Genomic DNA, 21,962 nt, shown 5'->3' with positions numbered 1-21,962 from the left:
TCTTTTAAAATCTAGCAAAAGCCTAAGTTCCAGATGTATTGTTTTCCTTTTCAATTTTAATAAAATTTACCTCTTAAGAACAGGATTGGATTTTTTGCTGTCCTAAGAAGTTTATATGTGTTGTTTGATTAGCTGGTAGCCACAGCTAATTTCCTTTGTTTTCTTTCTCAGCTCTTTCCCGGAGGGGAGGTGAAAGGGCTTGAGGGTGCCCCAGAGGGAAGAATTCTCAAGTGCTCCTTCCTGGGTCCAAGGGTTTGGGGGGTTTTTGCGTTTGGGTGGTGGCAGCATTTACCAAGCCAAGGTCAGAGAAAAGCTGTAACTTTGGGGGTTTAATACAAGCCTAGAGTGGCACAAATTAATTTGTAGAATCCTGGCGGGCCCCCACTTTCTGCACTCGGAGTAACAGAGTGGGGATTCGGCCCTGACACATACTATGAACAAAATTGATCATAATTTTCTAGAAGAGTGAACATAGGGGAACAGACTTGCACAGGGTCTGTCTGTGTGTTCCCAACATATATGCTGGGATTTCAGTCCCTCACAAACAATGTGTTTGGCATCTTCAAACAGCCGGGGAACCGGTCCTGGGAATTGACTGGTTTATTAAGTGACACTGTATGGAATTGAGAGACACTTTATAATATTATTATTAATTTATTATAAACACCAATATGATGAAATTGCAATAAATAGTGCTTGATATGCCATGTAACGTGTGAATGGAAATGTTAAGATTTTCCAAGTATTATGATCTTGTTTCTACTTTTGTATTGTGAGTTACAGATAGGTAGCATGTGTCTGTATTCCAGACTTGTGTAGTGTTTCTGAGTGACACCCCCAGACATATTGGCATCAACGCTGCCCAGCCTGTTCGATGGCCCATCCAGGGTCATCATCCCTACAACAAAGCCATGGAAAGGATTAAGGGGATACCCCTATTGAGTCAGCAAGACATGCAGGGCTATGCCTGTGTACTGAGACCTCCAAGGCTTTTCCATGCTACGTGCTGTGAAGTTTGTGTTTGGGACACAGGAAGTAGAAGCCACTTGGCAAAAGGAATGTAAAGGGCAGCTGCATCATCTCCATTTTGTCTTCAATCCCTCTTCCTACCTCTGGAGCAACTTCTCTACAAACCAAAGGCTTGAACAAAGGACTGAATAATGTGGATGTGTACCAGGCAGCCCTTCAAGCCAGAGACTCACCAATACTGCTAAGAACCAGATACATTCAGAAATATATATATATATGATTGCTGTCCCATTTAACAACTCCCTTTTTCTTTCTTTCTTTTGTAATAAACCTTTAGTTTAGATGCTTTCTTGCTTATAAACCTTTAGTTTAGGTGCTAAGGATTGGCTGGCATCGTAGTATTTTGGGTAAGATCCAAACCTATACTGACCTGGTAATGTGACTGACTCTGGGGTCAGAAGAACACTGTTTATGTAAGCAGAGTTTTTAAATAGCCTCTCACTGTGCTGGACCTAGGTGCTGATTGGGAGTCGGAGAACTAGAAAGCAATAAAGGGGGCCGTGTGATTTCTTTTTTCAATTTCTCAATAACCAGCATGAGGGATCAGAAGCACAGTTGGTGACTGATCGGTGAGTTTAACTTTCGTGTTAACCACGAGTTTTCGTAGCATCTGCTCTCCCTTTTTCAGCCTGCTCTGATCTTGGCCTTTTCAGTGAGTACTGCCCCAGGCACACTGGGTCACATTAAGCACTGAAGTTAAATTAATAGAGTGTTTTTATGACACAGTCGTATGAAATCAACTGAACTCCTTTGTTTTCTTTCATCTGAGCAGGGTTTCCAGTTTCCAAACCTCATATAATCTCCCAGCTGGAACAAGGAGAAGAGCCATGGGTCCCAGACCTCCAGGGTTCAGAGGAAAGATGGATCCTGAGAGCTCCCTGCACAAGTCAGGAAACATTAAACCAACTCAGAATCTGTAAGTGCCTGAAAGAAACATCTGGGATGCCCTACAGAGTCCTTGGGAAGTCTCTCAGTTCATTATTGTCCCTAGCAGGGGTCGTATCCTCAGGGTAAACATAGCTCATGGCTTCCTGTAGATCCTAGCAGACACCAGGCCCTGGCTTCCTTCCTTCCCCCTGTGAATTTGGATGGGATGTGAAGGCCCAATTGATCCCCTCCTCTCTCCTATTTAGGGGAAGAGTTTGGAGGAGTTCAGTTCTTGTTTTTATTTGACCTGTCTCCAGGACTTGTATTGGTATGGCCTTCCCCTTTCCATCCCTGTTTGAGATTTCTGTCTCTATTACAGCAGGTGATGCAGTGATAAGTGAGAAAGAGGAGCAGAATTTTCAGAAGGAAAATGTCGAGCAAGTGGATAAACTCAGAGCATTTTCGCAAAGATCGAAAAGGAATGTGTCCAGGAGTGAAGAGCAGGGAAACGCCTGTGAGATTCAGCACAAACCAGAAAGAGAGCTGGGAAACCAGCCAGGAGAGAGAATGGGTAAATATATTTTCTGCTGGGGAACTCAGAAGAGCATCAAGGAAACCACAGCACAACAGGAAATCCTCATGGGAAAGAAGAAAAGTACGTGCTGTGAGTGTGGTAAAAGCTTCTCTCGCAGCTCAACCCTTTCTGTTCATCAGAGAATCCACAGGGGGGAGAGACCCTATGAATGCCATGAGTGTGAGAAATGCTTCACTAACAGATCAGCCCTTTCTCAGCATCAGAGAAACCACACAGGGGAGAGGCCCTATGAATGCAGTGTGTGTGGGAAAAGCTTCCTTCACAGCTTTCACCTTTCTAGACATCAGAGAATCCACACAGGGAAGAGGCCCTATGAATGCCGTGAGTGTGGGAAAAGCTTCACTCAAAGATCAACCCTTTCTAGACATGAGATAATCCACACAGGGGAAAGGCCTTATGAATGCCGTGAGTGTGGGAAAACTTTCACTTACAAATCAAGTCTTGCTGATCATAAGAGAATCCACACAGGCGAGAGACCCTTTGAATGCTGTAAGTGTGGGAAAACCTTCATTCACAGATCAGACCTTTCTAAACATCAGAGAATTCACACAGGGAAGAGGCCCTATGAGTGCCATGAGTGTGGGAAAAGCTTCACTGAAGGATCAGCCCTTTCTCAACATCAGAGAATCCACATAGGGGAGAGGCCCTTTGAATGCCGTGACTGTAGGAAAAAATTCACTCACAGATCAGCCCTTTCTCAACATCAGAGAATCCACACAGGAGAGAGGCCCTATGAATGCCGTGAGTGTGGGAAAACCTTCCCTCACAGATCATCCCTTTCTGTTCATCGGAGAATCCACACAGGGAAGAGGCCCTATGAATGCTGTGAGTGTGGGAAAAGCTACATTGAAAGATCAGCCCTTTCTAGACATCAGAGAATCCACACAGGGGACAGGCCCTTTGAATGCAGTGAGTGTGGGAAAAGGTTCATTACCAGCTCTCACCTTACTGGGCATCGGAGAATCCACACGGGAGAGAGGCCCTATGTATGCCGGGAGTGTGGGAAAAGCTTCACTCGCAGCTCAAGCCTTACTAACCATCAGAGAATCCACACAGGGCAGAGGCCCTATGAATGCCGGGAGTGTGGGAAAAGCTTCCTTCACAGTTTTCACCTTTCTAGACATCAGAGAATCCACACAGGTAAGCGACCCAATGGAAGCAGTGAGTGTGGGAAAACCTTGTCTTCCCACTGAGCCCATGTGAGCCGTCAGAGAATCTCTAGCCTGATTCTTGCTTGCATATTTATACCTGCCTCTGGAAATTTCCACTACATGCATCTGATTAAGGGGGGATTCACCCACAAAAGCTTATGCGCCAATACGTCTGTTAGTCTGCAAGGTGCCACAGGACTCTTTGTCACTTTGTATAGAGCTGGACTAACACAGCTTTAGCCCTCTGATACTTGGAAGGAGATGGGGTGACTCAGAGATTCCCTCCTTCCCCATCACGGCAGAACTGTTACCTTTTGTCTGAGCCAGGCAGAGTTTATCGTCATCACATTCTACCCCTCCACTTCTCAAAGTGTCATGTAATAAAGTGTTCTCAGTTGTCTGTGCTTGGAGATGATGCTTTGATTTATTTAATCCTATGCCAGAATCGCTATGACTGGAGAGATTTGGAAAGATTTAAAGTGTGACACGAGAGGTATTTTTCCTCAGGATGCAAACATTCTCACATAGGAGACGCCTTCCACCAACACGCATGGCAGAAGAACCAGAGAGATATGAACTCTCAGAAGTGCTGGGACAAACCACAACTTGAGCCAATGTTCAGTTGTTGGCAATGGGGATTAAAAGAAAACTAATTTATATGACAAGAATTTGTGATTTTTGAATATGTTATTGTTACCAATGAAAATGAAATTATAGGTGGTTATTGGTTAAAGAGTAAGAGACTAATTGATAATCTGAATTATTTTGGAAAACTGAAAGTTGTCTTTTTTTTTTGTTTTTTTAGTTGTACAGGAAATGATGGCTAATCTTCAAAAGTTACTTTGATTTAATTTACCCAGTGTAGTATAGGGAGTTCTGGTAGAAAACCTCACTCCAGAGGTTGGGGTGGGAGAATAGGTGTTAGAGTGTATAAGAGAATATTGGGTCTGTATGGATTTTATTTTTTTGTATTTCAGATAGAACATATTTTGCTTAGCTTCAAAGTCAATTTCTATTAAAAGGAAAACTACTCGAGGAGACAAGTTGTATAAGATTTTACCCACTTACACTGTAAGGGTCACTGATTTCCCCACTTCTCTAATTTGCAAAGGAGAGGCCTGACATTTGTCATAGGATGTATCCAGCAGGTAGGAAAGCTGAAGTTGTCAACCATCAAATACCAAGGAAAAGGCTGAAGTCCATTGCCTTTCATATCAAAAAGGCATCTAAAGGGTGGTCTATGCTCAAGACCTATGTTGACATGGCCACATCTCTCAGGGGTGTGAAAAATCCTGAGAGAAGTAGTTAATGTTACCTAAGCCCCAGTGTAGACAACGTTAAGTTGTCAGAAGAATATTTCCAGTGTTTGAAGGTTAGACACAGCCTTAGACAGACTGATCCCCTCTGGGAAGCGAGTCATAACATCAGTTCCAATTTTGACCCATCTCCCTATATGTGAGAGAGCTGCTAGTAAGGAGGGCTGAACCAGGTATCAGATCACCTGGTTCAACTGAGGGAAAAGCTCTTAGTGCCCATCAGTCCAAAGACTGAGAGAAATGTTGAATTCCAACCATTGTCATTTTAGTATTTTATTGTTCCTCTCTCTATTTTTTGTGTTGGCCTTTCTGTTCTATCAGTGTGTGACTGTATAGCTCAATGCATGTGTGATAAAAGCTCTTTGGTGGCAGTTGGCAACGTGGTCAAAGTAATTCAGAAGAATCTCCTGTCTCAGACCTGACAAACTCATCACACCTAATACACTGATTTTTATGGTATTTATCCAGGAAGCTTAGCAGTGAGATCTCTAGTGAAAGCTTTTAAATTATTGTTACTCCTGATCACTGCAAGAGGTGTGTATGAGTCCTCTTGAAGGAGTCATGTAAGTATATGGAAAATTAGGCCCACATGCTATTGTCATGAAAGTGAGTCACCCCAATCACAGGTCTTGTTGGGGACAGTCCATTCAAATGGGAGGAAATTGTCACCCTTCCCTTACTAGCCAGCTATGTGATGTATTCCTGCATTGTCAACCTTTGCACCAGCCCAAAAAAGCCAATGGAAAACTATCAAAGACAAATTACAGACATCAAAACCTGTGGAAGTGAAAAGGACAATATGACAATGAGGAAATGGTTCATTCTGTGAATATACACAAAAGACTGATTCAGTTTATGACAGGGTGGAGAGAAACACTCTGGGTCCATTCACCAAGGAGATCACTGCTGACCAGCGGTTCTTCAAGAAAGGCAGGGCCATGGCTCCTAGGGACTAGCTATCACTGCAATAGACTGTCACCTCACACTTCAGTCTACTTAGATAGGGAAGGGAGCTATTAAAAAGTGTCGGTTGCATTTTGTGATTTTGTTTTGTTGGTAACGGTTGGTTTCCATCACTCACATTTGTTTCTGTTTAAATCTCTGTGCCTTGATAAAGAAATTTCCGTTTGTTCGATAACTGTGCTCAAGTGCTGTGTGTGATACCAGTAAAACTGGTAACTTGGGAGGTACCATTGCTTTGGGCAGAGAGGAGCTGGGATTTTCTGAGCCCTGGTCTACCCTAGGAGAGGGAATCGAGCTAAGTTACGCAACTTCAGCTACATGAATAACGTAGCTGAAGTCAGTGTACTTAGATCAACTTACTGTGGTGTCTTCATCGCGCTGAGTCGACTGCTGCAGCTCCCCGTAGACTCTGCCTGCGTCTCTCACCGAGCTGGAGTACAGCAGTCGAGGGGAGAGCACTCGATGTCTTGCATCTATCCTAGACGCGATATATCGACCCCTGCTGTATCGATCGCTGCCCACGGATTCGACAGGTAATATAGACATACCCTAAGTATCTGGTGATCGGAGCTGGACCCCTGAGAGGGACACACTGAAGACACTCAGGGGTTAAGGTGCCTCTGTTGTCAACTGTCAGGGCTGCTGTGGCTCAGAGGAGGGTGCTTGACTTACTGGCAAACTTAGGTGCTGCAAGCCTGGGAGGCGGGAGAAGTGAAGTGGCGACGGTGTGCTCGGGGTGCTCGTGCTCGGAGCAGGGGTGAGCTGGGCTGAAAGAGGTGCCACAGGGCAGAGCGAGGATCCTGCCACAAGAGAGGAGCCTCAGGGTGGAGGGGGGAGCTGCCGTGGATGGGGCATCTCAGGGCAGGGTCACCGGGGGGGGCACAAGGTGGAAGTTTCACCTAGGGCGCAAAAAATTCTTGCACTAGCCCTGTCCCATGCCCTGTCTGCAGCCAGGCCAGCTCCCCCTGCCCGCAGCCAGCCCGTCTCCAGCCAGGTCAGCTCTCCCTACCCTACCTGCACCTGCTGCATCCTCCCTGCCCTGCCTGCAGCCAGCCCCTGACACACCCCCTGCCCTGTCTCCAGCCAACTCCTGTCGCACCCCCTGTGCCTTCCCAAAGCCAGCTAGCCCCCCCACACCCCCAGCCTGCACCAGCACTGCACCCCCAGCCCTGCCAGCAGCCAATGCCTCCCCCCTGCCCTGGCTCTAGCCAACCCCTGCCGCACCTCCTGCCTGAAGCCAGATAGTCCTGTACTGCTATATCTCCAGCCCTACCAACCCCTGCCACACCCCGCTGCATCCCTGCCTGAAGTCAGCCCTGTCTCCAGCCAGCCCCGCACCCCTTGTCCTGCCTGCAACCAGACCCTACCTCTAGCCAACCCCATGTCCACTGATGCCCTGCAGTTCCCAGGGCAGTAACCCTGCACATCTGCTTCAATGAGGGGGGCAGGGAGCAGCTGGGACCCCCACGTGCGCACCCTCTTGTGACCAGACAGCAAGTGTGAAAAATCAGGAGAGGAGATAGGGGGTAATAGGATCCTAGATAAGAAAAAGACCCCAAAATTGGGACTGACTCTATAGAATCGGGACATCTGGTCATCCTAGCACACCCCCAGAACTCCTGAGCTCCATTGCTGGGTTTCCTATTGGTTCCACGACCGGTTGTTTTCCTTTTTCTGTGAGACTTTGGGCAAGTTGCTCCCTCCCTAGGGCTCTGTCCCCAGCAGTCAAATGGGGATTTCATATTTTCCCGCTATTGGAAAGTGCTGGGAGAATCCCCCAGCAAAAGCTGCTCTGACAGTGCTAAGCAGCATCTGACCAATCAAGGAAGGAGCTCACTGCCCAGGAGGAGTGTTTGGCTCTGGAGTTTCACTTCTGCCCAATCTAGAGAGAAGGACCCAGCCACGGAGTTTGGCTCAAGAAAACCAAGTCTCCAACTTGTTATGAGAGTTTTGAATTCCAATACTGTGCTCCAAAGTGCTTGGTGTCAGCTGCAAATTTTAGAAGTATGGTCTTCGCTGCATTTTCCAAATCATTAATGAAAATATTGAATAGTACTGGACCCCAGACTGATCCCTGCTGGACCCACTAGGTACAGCCTCTCCGTTGGACAGCCAAACCTGGAGAAGGGCTCCTGGAGTCTGGGCTTTCAACCAGCTCTGTGCCCACATTACACTGAGTGCAACTGGACCGCATTTCCCTCGTTCACTTGTGAGAATGTCCTACAGGACTGTCTTGTTCATGGATGGGAAGATGTTCTTTTTCAGGGATCTCAGACGAGAACTGGGGCACAACACCTGGATTGTTAAGGCCACAAAAATGGAGGCAGGAACCTCTTCTCTTCTGCTGGCAAAGAACCCCAGGTACCTAAAAGATAGGGACTCACATCCCTGAATGGGCTTTAAAAAGGGCAGTGATTAAAAAGTTTGTCCCTGACCATTTCTTCTTTCCACAGAGTAGACATTTTAGCAAACTTTAGAATTCATTGGTGTTAAACACTGTGAAACTCCCCTTTCTCATTCATAGAGGGCTTTAACGCCCCTTATCTCACTCAGACTCTAAACTGCCCAGAGTTTGAGAATTGTCCCTGTTCCCACTGGACAGATGGGGAGGAGCCTAAGGTCCAGAGAAGGGAAGTGACCTACCCAAGGGCCTACACAGCAAGACGGTGGCAGAACCAGAAAGAGAAGCCACCAGCCCTGACTCCTGTTCTAACAAACAAAAACCCCTTGCCCCCGAGGCAGGGATAGAGCTCAGGAATCGAGATGGGGAAATAGAAACCATTTCTGTCAGAAAATTTCATTTAGATTAAACCAGTTTGTTTCTTGAAATCATAACAAGTGGGATGAAAGTTCTTTGAGAAAAGATTTTGTTACAAAACAAAAGCATCTCCTGTTCATCACAATGTGTTAAATTGTCTCATCACACACAAAGAGGAGACACTTAGATCTCAAAAATTAGGTAAAATGCTTCAATCTGAGCTAAGTCATTGCTGCTCTTAACAATTTCAAAATAAAAAAATACAGATCAAATAGACTATTTCAGCTATTCTATTATGTGTTAATCTGCTCTGAGTAAACGTGATAGGACACCTCATATTATGCCTTACTCCTAGTGACACTCTCCGATGGATCCCCATCCTCCACCCACCGTGAGGTAAGTAGGAGCGGATCATTATTATCTCTACTTGAAAGAGGGAGAAGCTAAGGTTGAGAAAGGAGAATTGACTTGTCTTAGGTCACCCAGCCTGTCAGTGGCAGAGTTGGGAATAGGATCCAAGAGTCCTGATTTTCAAACTAACCCTCGGATCTTGAATTTCAGACATTGAATGACCTGAATAAAGTGTTCTCAGATGAACTCCAGACCAACAACAGTGCACAGAATTATTTAGCAAATATTTGAGAACTGCAATGTTAGAATCATGAACTGCTCAGAGACAATTAATGCAGAGAAGCAGCAAAACTCATCAAACATAGAACTGGTTCTGACTTTTTTCCTTGGTCTTAAAAGAGAACAACAAGGATCTGAGTCTCCTCCCTGTCAATAACCTCCTGCTCAGCCAATCAGGGTAGAGACTAAGGAGGGGAGGCTGAGGGTTCTCACCAGGGAGCCCGAAGGATGGCCCAGGTCACTGGTGGGGATCACTGCCTGAGCACTATTTCAGTCCCACATTTTTGGGTGGACCTCCCACAGTGGAAGCTGCAGAGCACTCCCCCACAACATGCACACACACACACACCTCTTGTTGGGAAGTCTGTAACAGTGAATGGGATTCTTCCATCCTAAGTGCAAGACTCTGCACTTGTACTTGTTGAACCTCATCAGGTTTCTCTTGGCCCAGTACTCTAATTTGTCTTAGGTACCTCTGTATCCTATTCCTATCCTCCAGCATATCTACCACTCCTCCCAGTTTAGTGTCATCTGCAAACTTGTTGAGGGTGCAGTCCACACCATCCTCCAGATCATTAATGAAGATATTGAACAAAACCGGCCCCAGGACCTACCCTTGGGGCACTCCACTTGATATTGGCTGCCAACTAGACATGGAGCCGTTGATCACTACCCGTTGAGCCTGATGATCTAGCCAGCTTTCTATCCACCTTATAGTTCATTCATCCTGCCCATACTTCTTTAACTTGCTGGCAAGAATACTATGGGAGACCATATCAAAAGCTTTGCTAAAGTCAAGAAATAACACATCCATTGCTTTCCCCTCATCCACAGAGCCAGTTATGTCCTCATACAAGGCAATTAGGTTTCTCAGGCATGACTTGCCCTTGGTGAATCCATGCTGACTGTTCCTGATCACTTTCCTCTTCTCTAAGTGCTTCAGAAGTGATTCCGTGAGAACCTGCTCCATGATTTTTCCAGTGACTGAGGTAACACTGACTAGCCTGTAGTTCCCCGCGTCCTCCTCCTTCCCTTTTTTAAAGAAGGGCACTACAGTAGCCTTTTTCGAGTCATCCGGGACCTTCCCCGATCACCATGAGTTTTCAAAGATAATGGCCAATGGCTCTGCAATCACATCCGCCAACTCCTTTAGCACCCTGGGATGCAGCGCATCCAGCCCCATGAACTTGTGCTGGTCTCCAGTTTTTCTAAATTGTCCCAAACCACTTCTTTCTCCACAGAGGGCTGGTCACCTTCTCCCCATGCTGTGCTGCCCAATGCAGCAGTCTGGGAGCTGACCTTGTTTGTGAAGACAGAGGCAAAAAAAGCATTGAATACATTAGCTTTTTCCACATCCTCTGTCTTCTAAGTTACCTCCCTCATTCAATAAGGGGCCTACACTTTCCTTGACTTTCTTCATATTACTAACATACTTGAAGAAACCCTTCTTCTTACTCTTAACATCTCTTGCTAGCTGCAACTCCAAGTGTGATTAGGCATTCCTGATTTCACTCCTGCATGCCTGAGCAATATTTTTATACTTCTCCATGGTCATTTGTCCAATCTTCACTTCTTGTAAGCTTCTTTTTCGCGTTTAAGATCAGCAAGGATTTCACTGTTAAGCCAAGCTGGTCGCCTGCCATATTTACTATTCTTTCTGCACATCGGGATGGTTTTTTCCTGCAACCTCAGTAAGGATTCTTTAATCCTTTAGAGGATTGGAACTGATTTCAGTGGAGGCACATGTTTGCTAGGTTTTTATGCATTTGCAGAGGAAAATATTGAGTGTTGCCATTCATTTTAGTGATCCCTATGTAGTGGGGCTCCTGAACATACTGAAAATACATTTTTTTTTTGGTTGACAGAAGAGGTTTCTAAGGGGACACTTGGATTTGAACCAAGAACCACTTGATCTGCAGTCAAACACTCTACCACTGAGCTACACCCCCATGATTGCTATGGAAGTAAGTCAGTGATCTTAAAGATTTTGAAGGGAAGGCCCTGCCTCAGAGATCTCCTGTTCTTTTCCCAGACCACAGTGCTTTTAAAAATGGGGTTTGATTAAACTTATAGATGCATGGAGACACCACAGCTTGCACACCCAACCACATAGTTTCCCCCAGTGACATAGCTACCACCTCTCGGGGAGATGGATTAACTACACGGATGGGACAGCTCTCTCCTCTCTGCTTAGAGCATCTTCATTCTTTATGAATAGGTAGGAAAGAACCTCCTGAATGGACAGGAACCAATTGATCAAATATTGCTGGGCCTGCATTCAATATGGGTAATTGGTCATACTGGGTTGGATTAGTAGGAGCATTGCCAACAGATCGAGGGAAATGATTATTCCCCTCTATTCGGCACTGATGAGGCCACATCTGGAGCATTGCATCCAGTTTTTGCCCTCCCACTACAGAAACAAATTGAAGAGAGTCTAGGGAGGACAACAAAAATGATTAGGGGGCAGCGGACTTACGAGGAGAGGCTGAGGGCACAGTCACCCAGAGGGGGGGCAAGTGGGGTAATTTACCCCAGGCCCTGCATGGATCCCATGAGAATATAGTATTCTATAGTATTGCAACTTTTTTTATGGAAGGGGCCCCCAAAATTGTTTTGCGTCAGGCAACCTGAATCCTCTGGGCATCTCTGTCCACTCCACCCCCTTGACTCATTCTCCTCCCTCTGAGGCCGCACCTGTGCTCTGCTCTCACTCCCATTTGGCCACTTCCCACTCCTGCTCTTCCTCTTTGGCTGAGGCCTGCTTGTCCACCTTTTGCTTGCTCCTCTCCTCCCCGAAGGCCTCCTTGTGCCTCTCCAACCCCTACCCCAAGGTCTGCCTGCTGCCCCCACCTCTATGCCCTTCCCCTGAGAATCACTCTACCCAAACCTCTCTGCCCCCTCCCCTAAGACCAGCTCTGCCCACCACTTGCACCTCTCTATTCCCTCCCCTGACCTGCCCTGTCCACCACCCACACCTCTCTGGCCCTCCCCTGAGACTCGCCCTGTCCATCTCTTTCCTCAGTCATCTCTTGTTATTCCTTGAAACATCAAGGATGGAATAAAAAGCCGAGTTTACTCCAGGGTGAGGAAAGAAAGGAGCCACCAACCTCCTGACAAATCTCAGTGCCCCAGAGAAAACCTGCCCCCTGCTATTGCAATCCCTGATGTGCTGGGGATATGATGGTAAAGGAACTGTCTGAATGATCAAGGCAGGAAATGGACAACAATCTACAGGAACATCATTGACCACAAACACACTCTCCTCATGCTCCTGCCAGAAGGGAAAGGAGCAGGAATTCTTGCAGTTCAGCCATGGACACACTTACACAATGGCACAGCAGTGTGTGTGTTGTGAAAGCTGGTCTGAGGAAACAACTGGAATTGATCACTCAATGAGAATAGAACTAGAGTGTAGTGAGAGACACACCTTGAGCAAGTAGTTGTGGCTGAGTGGTTAAAGTGATGGGCTAGAAATCCACTGGGGGTTCCCTGTGCAGGTTGAAATCCTGTCAACTACAGAAGAAGTTGTAGTCCTTCAGTTTCAAGAGAGCTGGGTCTTGTCTCGCTTTCAAGCTGTGTCTATACTACTAGGTAATGTGGCTTTAAAGTGTTTTAATTAAACAGCTGTTGCATGGCCACACTAGGCCCCTTGTGTTACCAGAGCACATCCAGGCTAGACTCTTGGATGGTCACAGAGAGCAGGGCACTGTGCGTAGCTGTGCAACTGGCTACAGGTGCTTTGGGAAGGGTTTGCAATGCCTCCTGGGCTGGTAGATCATCATATGATGCAGGTTTCTCTATCCCATTGTTCCATGGGAATCCTACTAGATTGCCAGCTGCTTTTCCACTGCAATGTGCTTGGTGGGGTAGAGAGTGTGTGTGTGGGGAGAGGGAGTGTGTGGGTACACTGTCTCTAATTTCAGACAGCTGCTGCAAGTAACCAGGCAGGGGACAGCCCCAACATCAGCCCCTGCTTCCCTCACTGGCTCAGCTCAGCACAGCAGCCTCTTGTCACACACACATGCTGCTGCCTGCTTAGCTGTGTGTCAGGGGTGCTGGAATAGGGGGGTTAGAGGGCCATGGCCCCACCACTCTTTTTCGGCTGTTAGGACAAATGATGGAGGGGGGATAGGGTGGAGTCTTGGGGGGAAGAGGTATTCTGTGGGTGTGGTCTCGGGGGAGGGGTGATGTGAATGTGGGTCCCTGGGGAAGGGGTGTCATGGCAGCACCACAGTTCAGACAACAGTGCCCCCCCCACATTGTAAGGAAGCTCCCACCGCCTCTGCTCTGTGTTCGTGGTGCAGGAGAGAGCAGCGTCCACGGCAGTGATTTGCACCCCAGGGCTCCGGCAGGGGGGCTCAGGCAGCGATTTAAAGGGCCCAGGGCTCTGGCCTCTGTAGGGAGCCCTGGGCCCTTTAAATCACCAGCTTGGGGAAGCTGGGCCAGGCTAGCACAGCGTACCCGCTCTTGCCGGTATCCCATACCGGACCGGCTTACCTTCACCTCTGGAAGATCCTCACCTGGATCAATAACTGGTTAAAAGCTAGGAAACAAAGGGTAGGACTAAATGGTCAGTTATCAGGATACAAACAGGTAACTAGTGGTGTTTGCACGGGGCTATTCAACATATTGATAAATGATCTGCTAAACAGCGAGGTGACAAAATTTCCAGATGATCCCAAACTACAGAGGATAGTTAAATGCGAAGCAACCTGTGAGGAGCTAAAAAGAGATTTTACAAAACTGGATGAAAGGGCAACAAAATGGCAGATGAATTTCAATGTTGATAAATGCAAAGTGATGCACATTGGCAAACATAATCCCAACTCTACATATAAAACAATGGTATGTAAAATAGCTGTTGCAACTCAAGTGAGAGATCTTGGAGTCACTGTGGATTGTTCTCTGCAAACATTCACTCAATGTGCAGCAGCCAGCAAAAAGCAAACAGAATGTTGGGAATCATTAAGAAAGGGACAGATAATAAGAGAGAAAATCTTATTGCCACTGTATAAATCCATGGAATGCCCATCTCCTGAATGCTGCTCGCAGATACGGTTGCCTCATATCAGAAAAGATGTATTGGAATTGGAAAAGGTTCAGAAACGGGTATGGAGTGTTTGCCATATGGGAAGAGAATAATCAGACTGGGACTTTTTGGCTTGGAGAAAAGATGACTAAGGGGGGATATGATAAGGGTCTATAAAATCATGGCTGGTGTGGAGAAAGTAAATAAGGAATTATTACTTATTCCTTCTCATAACACAAGAACGAGGGGTCACCAAATGAAATTAATGGGCAGCACGTTTAAAACAAACAAAAGGAAGTATTTTTTCACACAATGCACGGTCAACCTGCGGAACTGCTTGCCAGAGGATGTTGTGAAGGTCAAGACTATAACAAGGTTCAAAAAAAGAGCTAAATCGATTCATGGAGGACATGCTCTGAGCCAGGATGGGCAGGGAAGGTGTCCCTAGTCTCTGTTTGCTGGGAGCGGGTGACAGGGGATAGATCACTTGATGATTACCTGTTCTGTTCATTCCTTCTGGGGCACCTGGCTTTGGCCGCTATGGGAAGACAGGACACTGGGCAAAATGGACCCAGTCTGACCCAGTCTGGCTGCTCTTAAGTCCTTATGCTCCTTTCATACAGATGCCTGGGATTCTGCCTGACAATGTGTCCCTGAGGTCTCAGCCAAAATGCCCAGACAGGCAAACACTCTGGGCTCCTGAAGCCTCTGCCCCCCACCTAGTGCCTATGGCTCATCCCTGACCTTTGCTGCTGCTCCTTGCTGTAGAAGGTAAAAGAAGCGGAGGCAGCGCAGAAGCCTTCTGGGAACGCAGATCTGAGGCTTTGAGAGAGACACATTGTCTGAGACATCAGAGCGCTGTAAACCATGCAGCCACCCCCTCAATCAGGGGCCTGTTCCAGCCCTGAGTCTGGGCTACCGTGATCCCTCCCCCAGACAAGGGTGCCCACAGATTACAGCCTGAAAATAGGGATGTGACACTAAATCTTGTTCTCCCAGACAGGGCCTCCCCTAGACCAAGTGGCACCCCAGGCAAGACATGTCTTCGGTGCCCCCCTATATGTTAATCTTTTGAATATCTTATTTTTCATGGCATTTGTAGCTCAGTACATGATTTCGATGTACAATTTCGATGCATGATTTTCTCTGTCATATAAGATGCTAAATTTGCAGGCTAGGTTCTGTAAACCTGTATTTATTCATGCCATATATAAGCAAATAAAACAAATGCATTTTCTTTAAGCATGTAGAAACTTTTTAATTTTAACAGTAACTGACACGTATTAACATCTAGAAATGGAACTGTCACCAGCACAGGGCTGACCAGGATTAAATAGTGTTACAGTAGGAGACAGCGTTAGGATGTTAACCCCAGGCCTTTAGCTGAAAAGTCGCTTCTATCACCTTTCACCCATGAACTGAAGTGCAGCATTAAAGAGATCCAAAGATTGGCCAATGGCATTTTCAAGTGCTAAAATAGCAAGCGATGTTGCTCTCTCATTGGCCATCAGCGACTGAAGATGTGGTTTAATGAGCCAAAAAGAAACCTAGCAGCTGCTGAAACACTTCAGTTGGGAGTGTGCTAGACTAGCAGGCTCTTCTATCCAGCTTTGTGCACAGGAGGGATGTTTTCTGAGAGTGCAGCAGGGCCTTTAACTGCCACGAGTCCCTCATTTCAGGCTATGCAGCAGGAAAAGACAGCATGGGCTTCTGCACCGAGTTGGCCCACCTGACCTTTCATTCTTCTCTTGCTCTTTGTCAGCAAGCGGAAGAAGAAGAAGCTCTCCCTCAAGCTGGAGTTACACGGGCGAGGTAAGGACGACTTCCTGAGTGCCGGCTCCAGTCCTCTGCTCTGCCAGCTGACCTATCGAGGGGCTGCCACCACTTTCTCTAGGTTTGTCCATCGGTCTGTGGCAGGGTGAGCAGCAGCCAAACAGATGGAGTTTCTGTAGTGTAGTGGTTATCACATTTGCCTCACACGCAAAAGGTCCCTGGTTCAAAACCAGGCAGAAACATACTGGTTCCCTTTTCCCAGATCCCCTTTCTGATCAGGAAGGTGCTCCTCCTTCTCCTATTGGCCTGTCCCTGGGATAACTCCAACCCCTGCATGACAGAAGGTGCTGACAGCAGTGGAGAAAGCACCTTGGTGTCAGGCTGGAGAAGCTAGAGGAGTTAGGCATGTTACCTTTCAGAGGCTTGTGGCTTGGCCTCCTCTGCCCTTGGAGATTGGCTGGTGGACGCCGGCTCTTCCTGCTGGCCTCCTTTGCATGACTTGCCAAAGGAGGAAGTGAGGCAGGAATGGGGCAAAAGAGGGGAAAGTCAAGCTGAGAAAGACAGGGCAGAAACTAAGCACATCATTGTGGCTAAGTGGGGTTAGTAGAGCACCACCATTCATTCTGCAAAGCCTGGGGAGGTGTGGTTGGCTGCTGGGAGGCAGACTCCTGTGCCTGCCTCTTGGCTTCCCAGGGATGGCTACTTGCAGCCCAGGAGAAGAAGGGGGGTTCTGGGTCAAAGGAAAACTAGCAAAGCTGAGTCCAAGTGGAGAATGGCTGCTCCTTTATGGCTAACCTGGCAGCATGACTGATGGTTTTAGAGGTGGAGGCTGGGCTGGCTGTGAGCAACTGGGATCCAGGAAATCCCCGCCTGCCCTTCTGAGGGCCAAACCCATGGAGGTGCGGTTGGCTGCTGGGAGATAGACCCCTGTGGCTGCCTGTTGGCATCCCAGGGATGGCTACTTGCAGCCCAGGAGAAGCGGGGTTCTGGGTGGAAGGAAAAGAAGCAATAGTGAAGCTGAGTAGGCTCCTTTCTGGCCAAGATGGTGGGCTGTGGTGGATCTGGGAGTTGCCTGTAAGCCATAAGTGGACTTGGTGCAGTGAAAACTGCTGCTCCATTCTGGCTGACGTGGGGGCACCATGGACGACTTGGGAGTGGGGGCAGGGCCCTGGCTGTGAGCAAATGGGATCCAGGAAGCCCAGCCTGCCCCTCCAGGGGCCGAGTCTTCTTCTTCTCTCCTGCCATGGGGACCCTGGTCTCAAGCCTGCCCAGCATGTGCTGTAGCTCGAGCATTAAGCCTTCCTGTGCGGCCTGTGCTGGAACTGACCCTGGACCCTTGCGGGGCACTTTTGGGGGAAATCCCGACTGCAAATAATTCTAGGGGAGGCAGCCACTGTGGTTCGCCCTTCCTGCTCCCTGCGCTGCTGCACCCTAAAATCCCTGTCGGACGGCAAAATGGGCTAGGAGCCTGGGGAGAGGAGGCAAAGGGGTGTCCTGAACCCCCTCGGGCACTACCTCGCCCCAGGCAGCCAACAGAGACCTGATGCCTCCCCAAGCAACGCACGGAGATGTGCCAGCAGCGCTAAGGCAGCTCCCTGCCCACTCTGCCCCCTCCCTTCATGCTGCACTGCTCCTGGAAGCAGCTGGCATATCCCTGCGACCCTGAGTGCAAACTCCATAGCTGACTCGCCCCCGGATCCCACTGCCTAGAAGCCACTGCAGGGGGGGAGTGTGTGCCAGTCACTTTGGGAGCTGTGCTGCCCGAGGTAAGCACCCACCCCTCCGATCACCTCCTGCACCCTTACCCCTGCCCCAGCACAGAGGCTCTCTGTGTCTTGAACAAGCACTGTCAAGGATTGGCCAAGAAAGTCTGCTCTGTTTACGTGAAAGAGACATAAAAAAGGGAGCCCAGCGGACAAGTTTAATTCATAAGCACAAACTGGCCGGCCAAGCCAGGATCTCTCAGTTACTCAGAAGGTTCTTCAGCCAGCTCTTCCCAAAGACCAGTCTCTGGAGGCTTTTGTGACATGATGTACCTCAAAATAGCCCCCTGTAGCTCACATATTCATCATTCATATATGATTGTGATATGTCATACAAACCATTCCATGTAAGTTATCACATGAAAAGTCATGATCTGCTGAAATTGGTTATTCTGTCCAAATATGTATAGCATGAAGGTGTATGAATTTATGCATTTTGCTGTATGGTTGTTACTGAAATATGCTATAATTTTGCTAGTGACCCCTGCCAAGGAGGGAGTTCAACAACCATGAATCAGCAGAGGAATTGTAATTAAGAGATTTCCAATTGAATGACAGATGCCCAAACACAACACTGTGGGGATTGCTCAAGTCTATGACTCAGTTGCACAAGACCACACCAGGAGGATTCCCCAACCTAGTGACTCAGCAGAGCCCACCTGGACACGTCTGGGCAAGTGTCTTCTAGACACTTGAACTAAGGATATAAAATAAGAGACTGTGGCATCATGTTTTTGCCTTTCTCCTCCCCCACCTATGTTGGAAGCAGCAGGAATCCTGAGAAAATGAAGGGGGAAATTCTATGTATTAAGGAGGGTAACATCCAGTGGGGTGAGAAAAATGCTTGACTTAACTACTGCCCAGTGTAATAAGGTGTAAAGTTTAGATTTTGCTGTGGTCGTACAGTGCTTAGTGCTCTGCATTGTGGCCCCAAGAGCCATGGATGCAAGTTGAGTTACGATGACCTTTCCTTGTCTCCACATTTCTTAGGTGCCTCCTTCCAACACTTGTTAGAAAAAACGACCGGTTTCTTTTGGAAGCATTTGCATTGCAAGGCAGAAGCAGTCTTCTCTGTTTCCTCAGAAGATTGACCAAAAGATGGGAAGAGCAGACACATTTGGCAAGGCACCACTGGGTGCTGCATCCCTAACTCCACTTTACCTGGCAGGTGAGTCAGCCAGCTTAGCCACGATGCCACTCTCTGGGACTTTTCTCCCAACTGCTCCATTTTTCATCAGTGACTATCAAAAGGAAGGTGACATGACATCTGTGTGTGGACATCCCCAGTGAATCACAAGGACGTGTGGCACAGGCTCTCGTGTTGCAGCTATTGCAGTCAAAGCAACCACCATGCTAATGCCAGTCACAGCAGCCTTTTCATCAACTCCAGGCTTGTGATTTGATTCTTTCCAATGCTTCTCTCCAAAGAAGCCTTTTCCTTAGCAAGCAATGACTTGGATATCAAGGGAGGTCTCTTCTGTTTCCCAGAAAGTCACAGGAAAATGTGAGCAGAGGAGACAAAACCCACGCAACAAGGCACCACTGGGAGTTGAACCCAGGATTTCCTGTTTACGAGACAGGTGCTTTAGCCAGCTAAGCCATGGTGCCTGCCTCAAGAGAGTTTGCAACTATTCCATTTGATGGCCCAGGACAACCTCTGCAAATTCTAAAGTGCAGATGTTCCACATTTCCCTCAGGACCTGCAGACCTTGAGGTGTCTGGCTCTCCGTGCACAGAAAGCCACAGCTGAGATGACAGAGGGCTTCTAACATGTGCTTCTCCCACCAGCCACTGTGATCATATAGTGGTTAGTGATCTGTGTTTCAGTTGCAGCAACCTCGGCTCAGTTCTCAGTCATGGTAACCTTTCCACCAGCTCTAAACTTCTCATTTGCCATTTTCCAAGTGTGAGAAGGTGTCTGCCCCCAACCAAGCAGGAGAAAGATTAAGGCAGCCTTGCAGGGCTGTGCAGAACTCGACCTATCAGGAAAGGGCTTATTGGGAGAGCCAGTCAGGAGAAGGCTTGCTGGGGCAGCCCATATATGTCATATATATAAAGGGCTGCTCAGCACAGCGAGAGTCAGTCACTACTTGGAGTTTGAGGAGGGAGGTTTGGCTGGGGAAGGGGAAGGGGAAGGGGAAGGGTGGGCGGGCTCCATGATCAGAGTAGTGCTGGGTGGGTAAGGGGAGCATGAGTGACCTTCTGGCCGAGTACTGCCAGACTGAGGCCCTGATACAAAAGCAGAGAAAGGTGCTAGGTCTGTTGGGAAAGTGGTTCAGGGAAACAGATGGTGAGGTTGGTGTTTTTTGGTCTCAGTAGCCACTGACACAGGTGGCTATACCCTGGACTGCAGCCAGCCACTGAGGCAAGTGTCCGGGTAGAGAACAGCTGCCCCTGGGAATGGGGGAGAGAACTGAGTGGGGCACAGCCAGAGGGCTGTGTCCATAAGAGAACACTGAAGTCCTGAGAGCGACATGGGTCCTAATGATAGAACAGATGCGGCCAGATGCCACTAGATGAAGGCTCACTGGTGAACTAGAGCTAGTTCCCAGGATGGCCAGCAAGAGGCACCACAGCAATGAGGCATGCCCCATGGCACCAAGACTTAGCTGCAAGGAAGGCTCTCTCTGTCTTGAACAAGCACTTAGAAGGATTCTGCTGACAGGTCTTTTCTTTTTCTGAAAAGAGATACAAAAAAGGAGCCAACAGACACACTAGGTTCAGCAAGGAAGAACTGGCAGGCCAAGCCAGGCTCTCCTGGTTAGTAGGAAGGCTCTTCAGCCAGCTCTTCCCAAAGATCACTATCTAGAGACCTTTTAACAGCCACTGCAGATGTTGACCACAAAACAGACAAAGAGATGCCAAAATAGAGTTCTCCACTGCCTGCAGCCATCACGTTACCAGGAGTTCTGTGCACAGAGAGGCCCCTGCTGGTGGGAAAAGGCTTTGGTAGAGACTCTTCTGACACCAGCCGTTCTCAAATAGTATTTAGTGCTATGTGTTGTGACTTCAGCATCCACAGATGCCAGTTCAGTTGGGGGACATTTTTCCTGTCTCTACATTTGTCTAGTGCCTCCTTTCAACACTTGTCACCAAAAAGACCTGTTTCTTTTGCAAGCGATGTACAGCTAGGCAAAGGCAGTCTTCTCCATTTCCTCAAAAGATCACCAAGCTGTGGGGAGAGGACACACATTCAGCCAAGCTGGATCCTGAATCTCCTCTTTATTCAGCAGGTGTCCGTGAAAGACAGAAATCTACACCGTGTAGAGGTCAAGAATAGGAGTTTATTACACACAGTGCTGGCGCAGTGTCACCTTGCTTATTAGGCTCAGAGACATTGTTAATTAATTACAACAGAATATATAGATTTTCCACGAGCAGGGAAAAGTGACGGGGTAGGCAGTTCCACACCCCGGGATAGGTTTTGCAGCAAGACAAGATAAGCACATTAGCCAATAGTCAACGGATTACATAATGTCTCCACCCATGGTCTCAAGTTAGCAAGTTAACATTTCATTAATACTTTGATAAAATGTTGTTAGTATAAAATATCTATCTTGAATTCTGATTTGAGGTCCATAGGAATGGAGCAACTCCTCTGATTGTCCAACAGGTACATTCCTAGGGGTTAAATCAAAGAAACAGTGAAAGTATATGGCAATAAAGATTGTTTTCTGTGTGTCTGAAGGCAGGCATTGGTCCCTGGGAAGGGAGGTGGAAGGATGCCATATCTTATACTGACATGTGCCAACTTTTCATAAACTCAAGATTGGATCTGTGGGAAGAACGTCTCCCTACAGAAGAAACAAACACAACAGGAACAGGGATTCTTTGTTCAATCTGCAACTCTGAATAAGACACAATGATTTAGTTCTTAGCTCCAACACCTAGTAATTTGCTGACCAGGCCTATCTTAGCAAGCAAGGCTTTCTGTCACCCCAGCTTTCTCTTAGCTGATCACTATTTGCTAGGCCTCTGATCCTTGACCATACTCTGGACTTTGAGTCTGGAAAAGAGCTGGCACAATCCATGCACCAGGTTGCTGTATAAACAGCAAATAGATTTTTAATCCTTCACATGAAGTA

General features: G+C 47.6%; 2 protein-coding genes and 4 non-coding genes across 22 annotated transcripts in view; 3 read left to right on the top strand and 3 right to left on the bottom strand.

The window, feature by feature from the left end:
- LOC127039365 (zinc finger protein 883-like) overlaps positions 1-5,329 on the top strand; it is a 116,613-nt gene extending 111,284 nt beyond the window's left edge. For 4 of the 7 annotated variants that reach the window (XM_050932943.1, XM_050932944.1, XM_050932938.1 and 1 more), the window contains 2 exons: positions 1,802-1,945; positions 2,276-5,329. In XM_050932943.1, coding sequence (XP_050788900.1) covers positions 1,802-1,945; positions 2,276-3,684 — 1,553 coding nt within the window. In that variant the 3' untranslated portion in view covers positions 3,685-5,329. The remainder of the gene's footprint in view (positions 1-1,801; positions 1,946-2,275) is intronic. The other 3 variants (XM_050932942.1, XM_050932940.1, XM_050932939.1) reach the window with 3 other exon arrangements.
- The window catches only part of LOC127039376 (zinc finger protein OZF-like), a 231,323-nt gene that overhangs the window by 180,742 nt on the left and 28,619 nt on the right, over positions 1-21,962 (bottom strand). The window lies entirely within an intron of this gene.
- Positions 11,187-11,258, bottom strand: TRNAC-GCA (transfer RNA cysteine (anticodon GCA)). The gene has a single exon. It is a non-coding gene; the product is annotated as a tRNA-Cys (tRNA).
- On the top strand, positions 12,749-12,830 carry TRNAS-AGA (transfer RNA serine (anticodon AGA)). Its single transcript has one exon. It is a non-coding gene; the product is annotated as a tRNA-Ser (tRNA).
- On the top strand, positions 16,284-16,356 carry TRNAV-CAC (transfer RNA valine (anticodon CAC)). The gene has a single exon. It is a non-coding gene; the product is annotated as a tRNA-Val (tRNA).
- On the bottom strand, positions 19,412-19,485 carry TRNAT-CGU (transfer RNA threonine (anticodon CGU)). The gene has a single exon. It is a non-coding gene; the product is annotated as a tRNA-Thr (tRNA).

Source organism: Gopherus flavomarginatus, chromosome 23 (genome assembly GCF_025201925.1).
Source record: "Gopherus flavomarginatus isolate rGopFla2 chromosome 23, rGopFla2.mat.asm, whole genome shotgun sequence".
NCBI lineage: Eukaryota > Metazoa > Chordata > Testudines > Testudinidae > Gopherus > Gopherus flavomarginatus.
The sequence above is the reverse complement of the archived record's forward strand: the minus strand, read 5'-3'. Positions and strand labels throughout refer to the sequence as shown.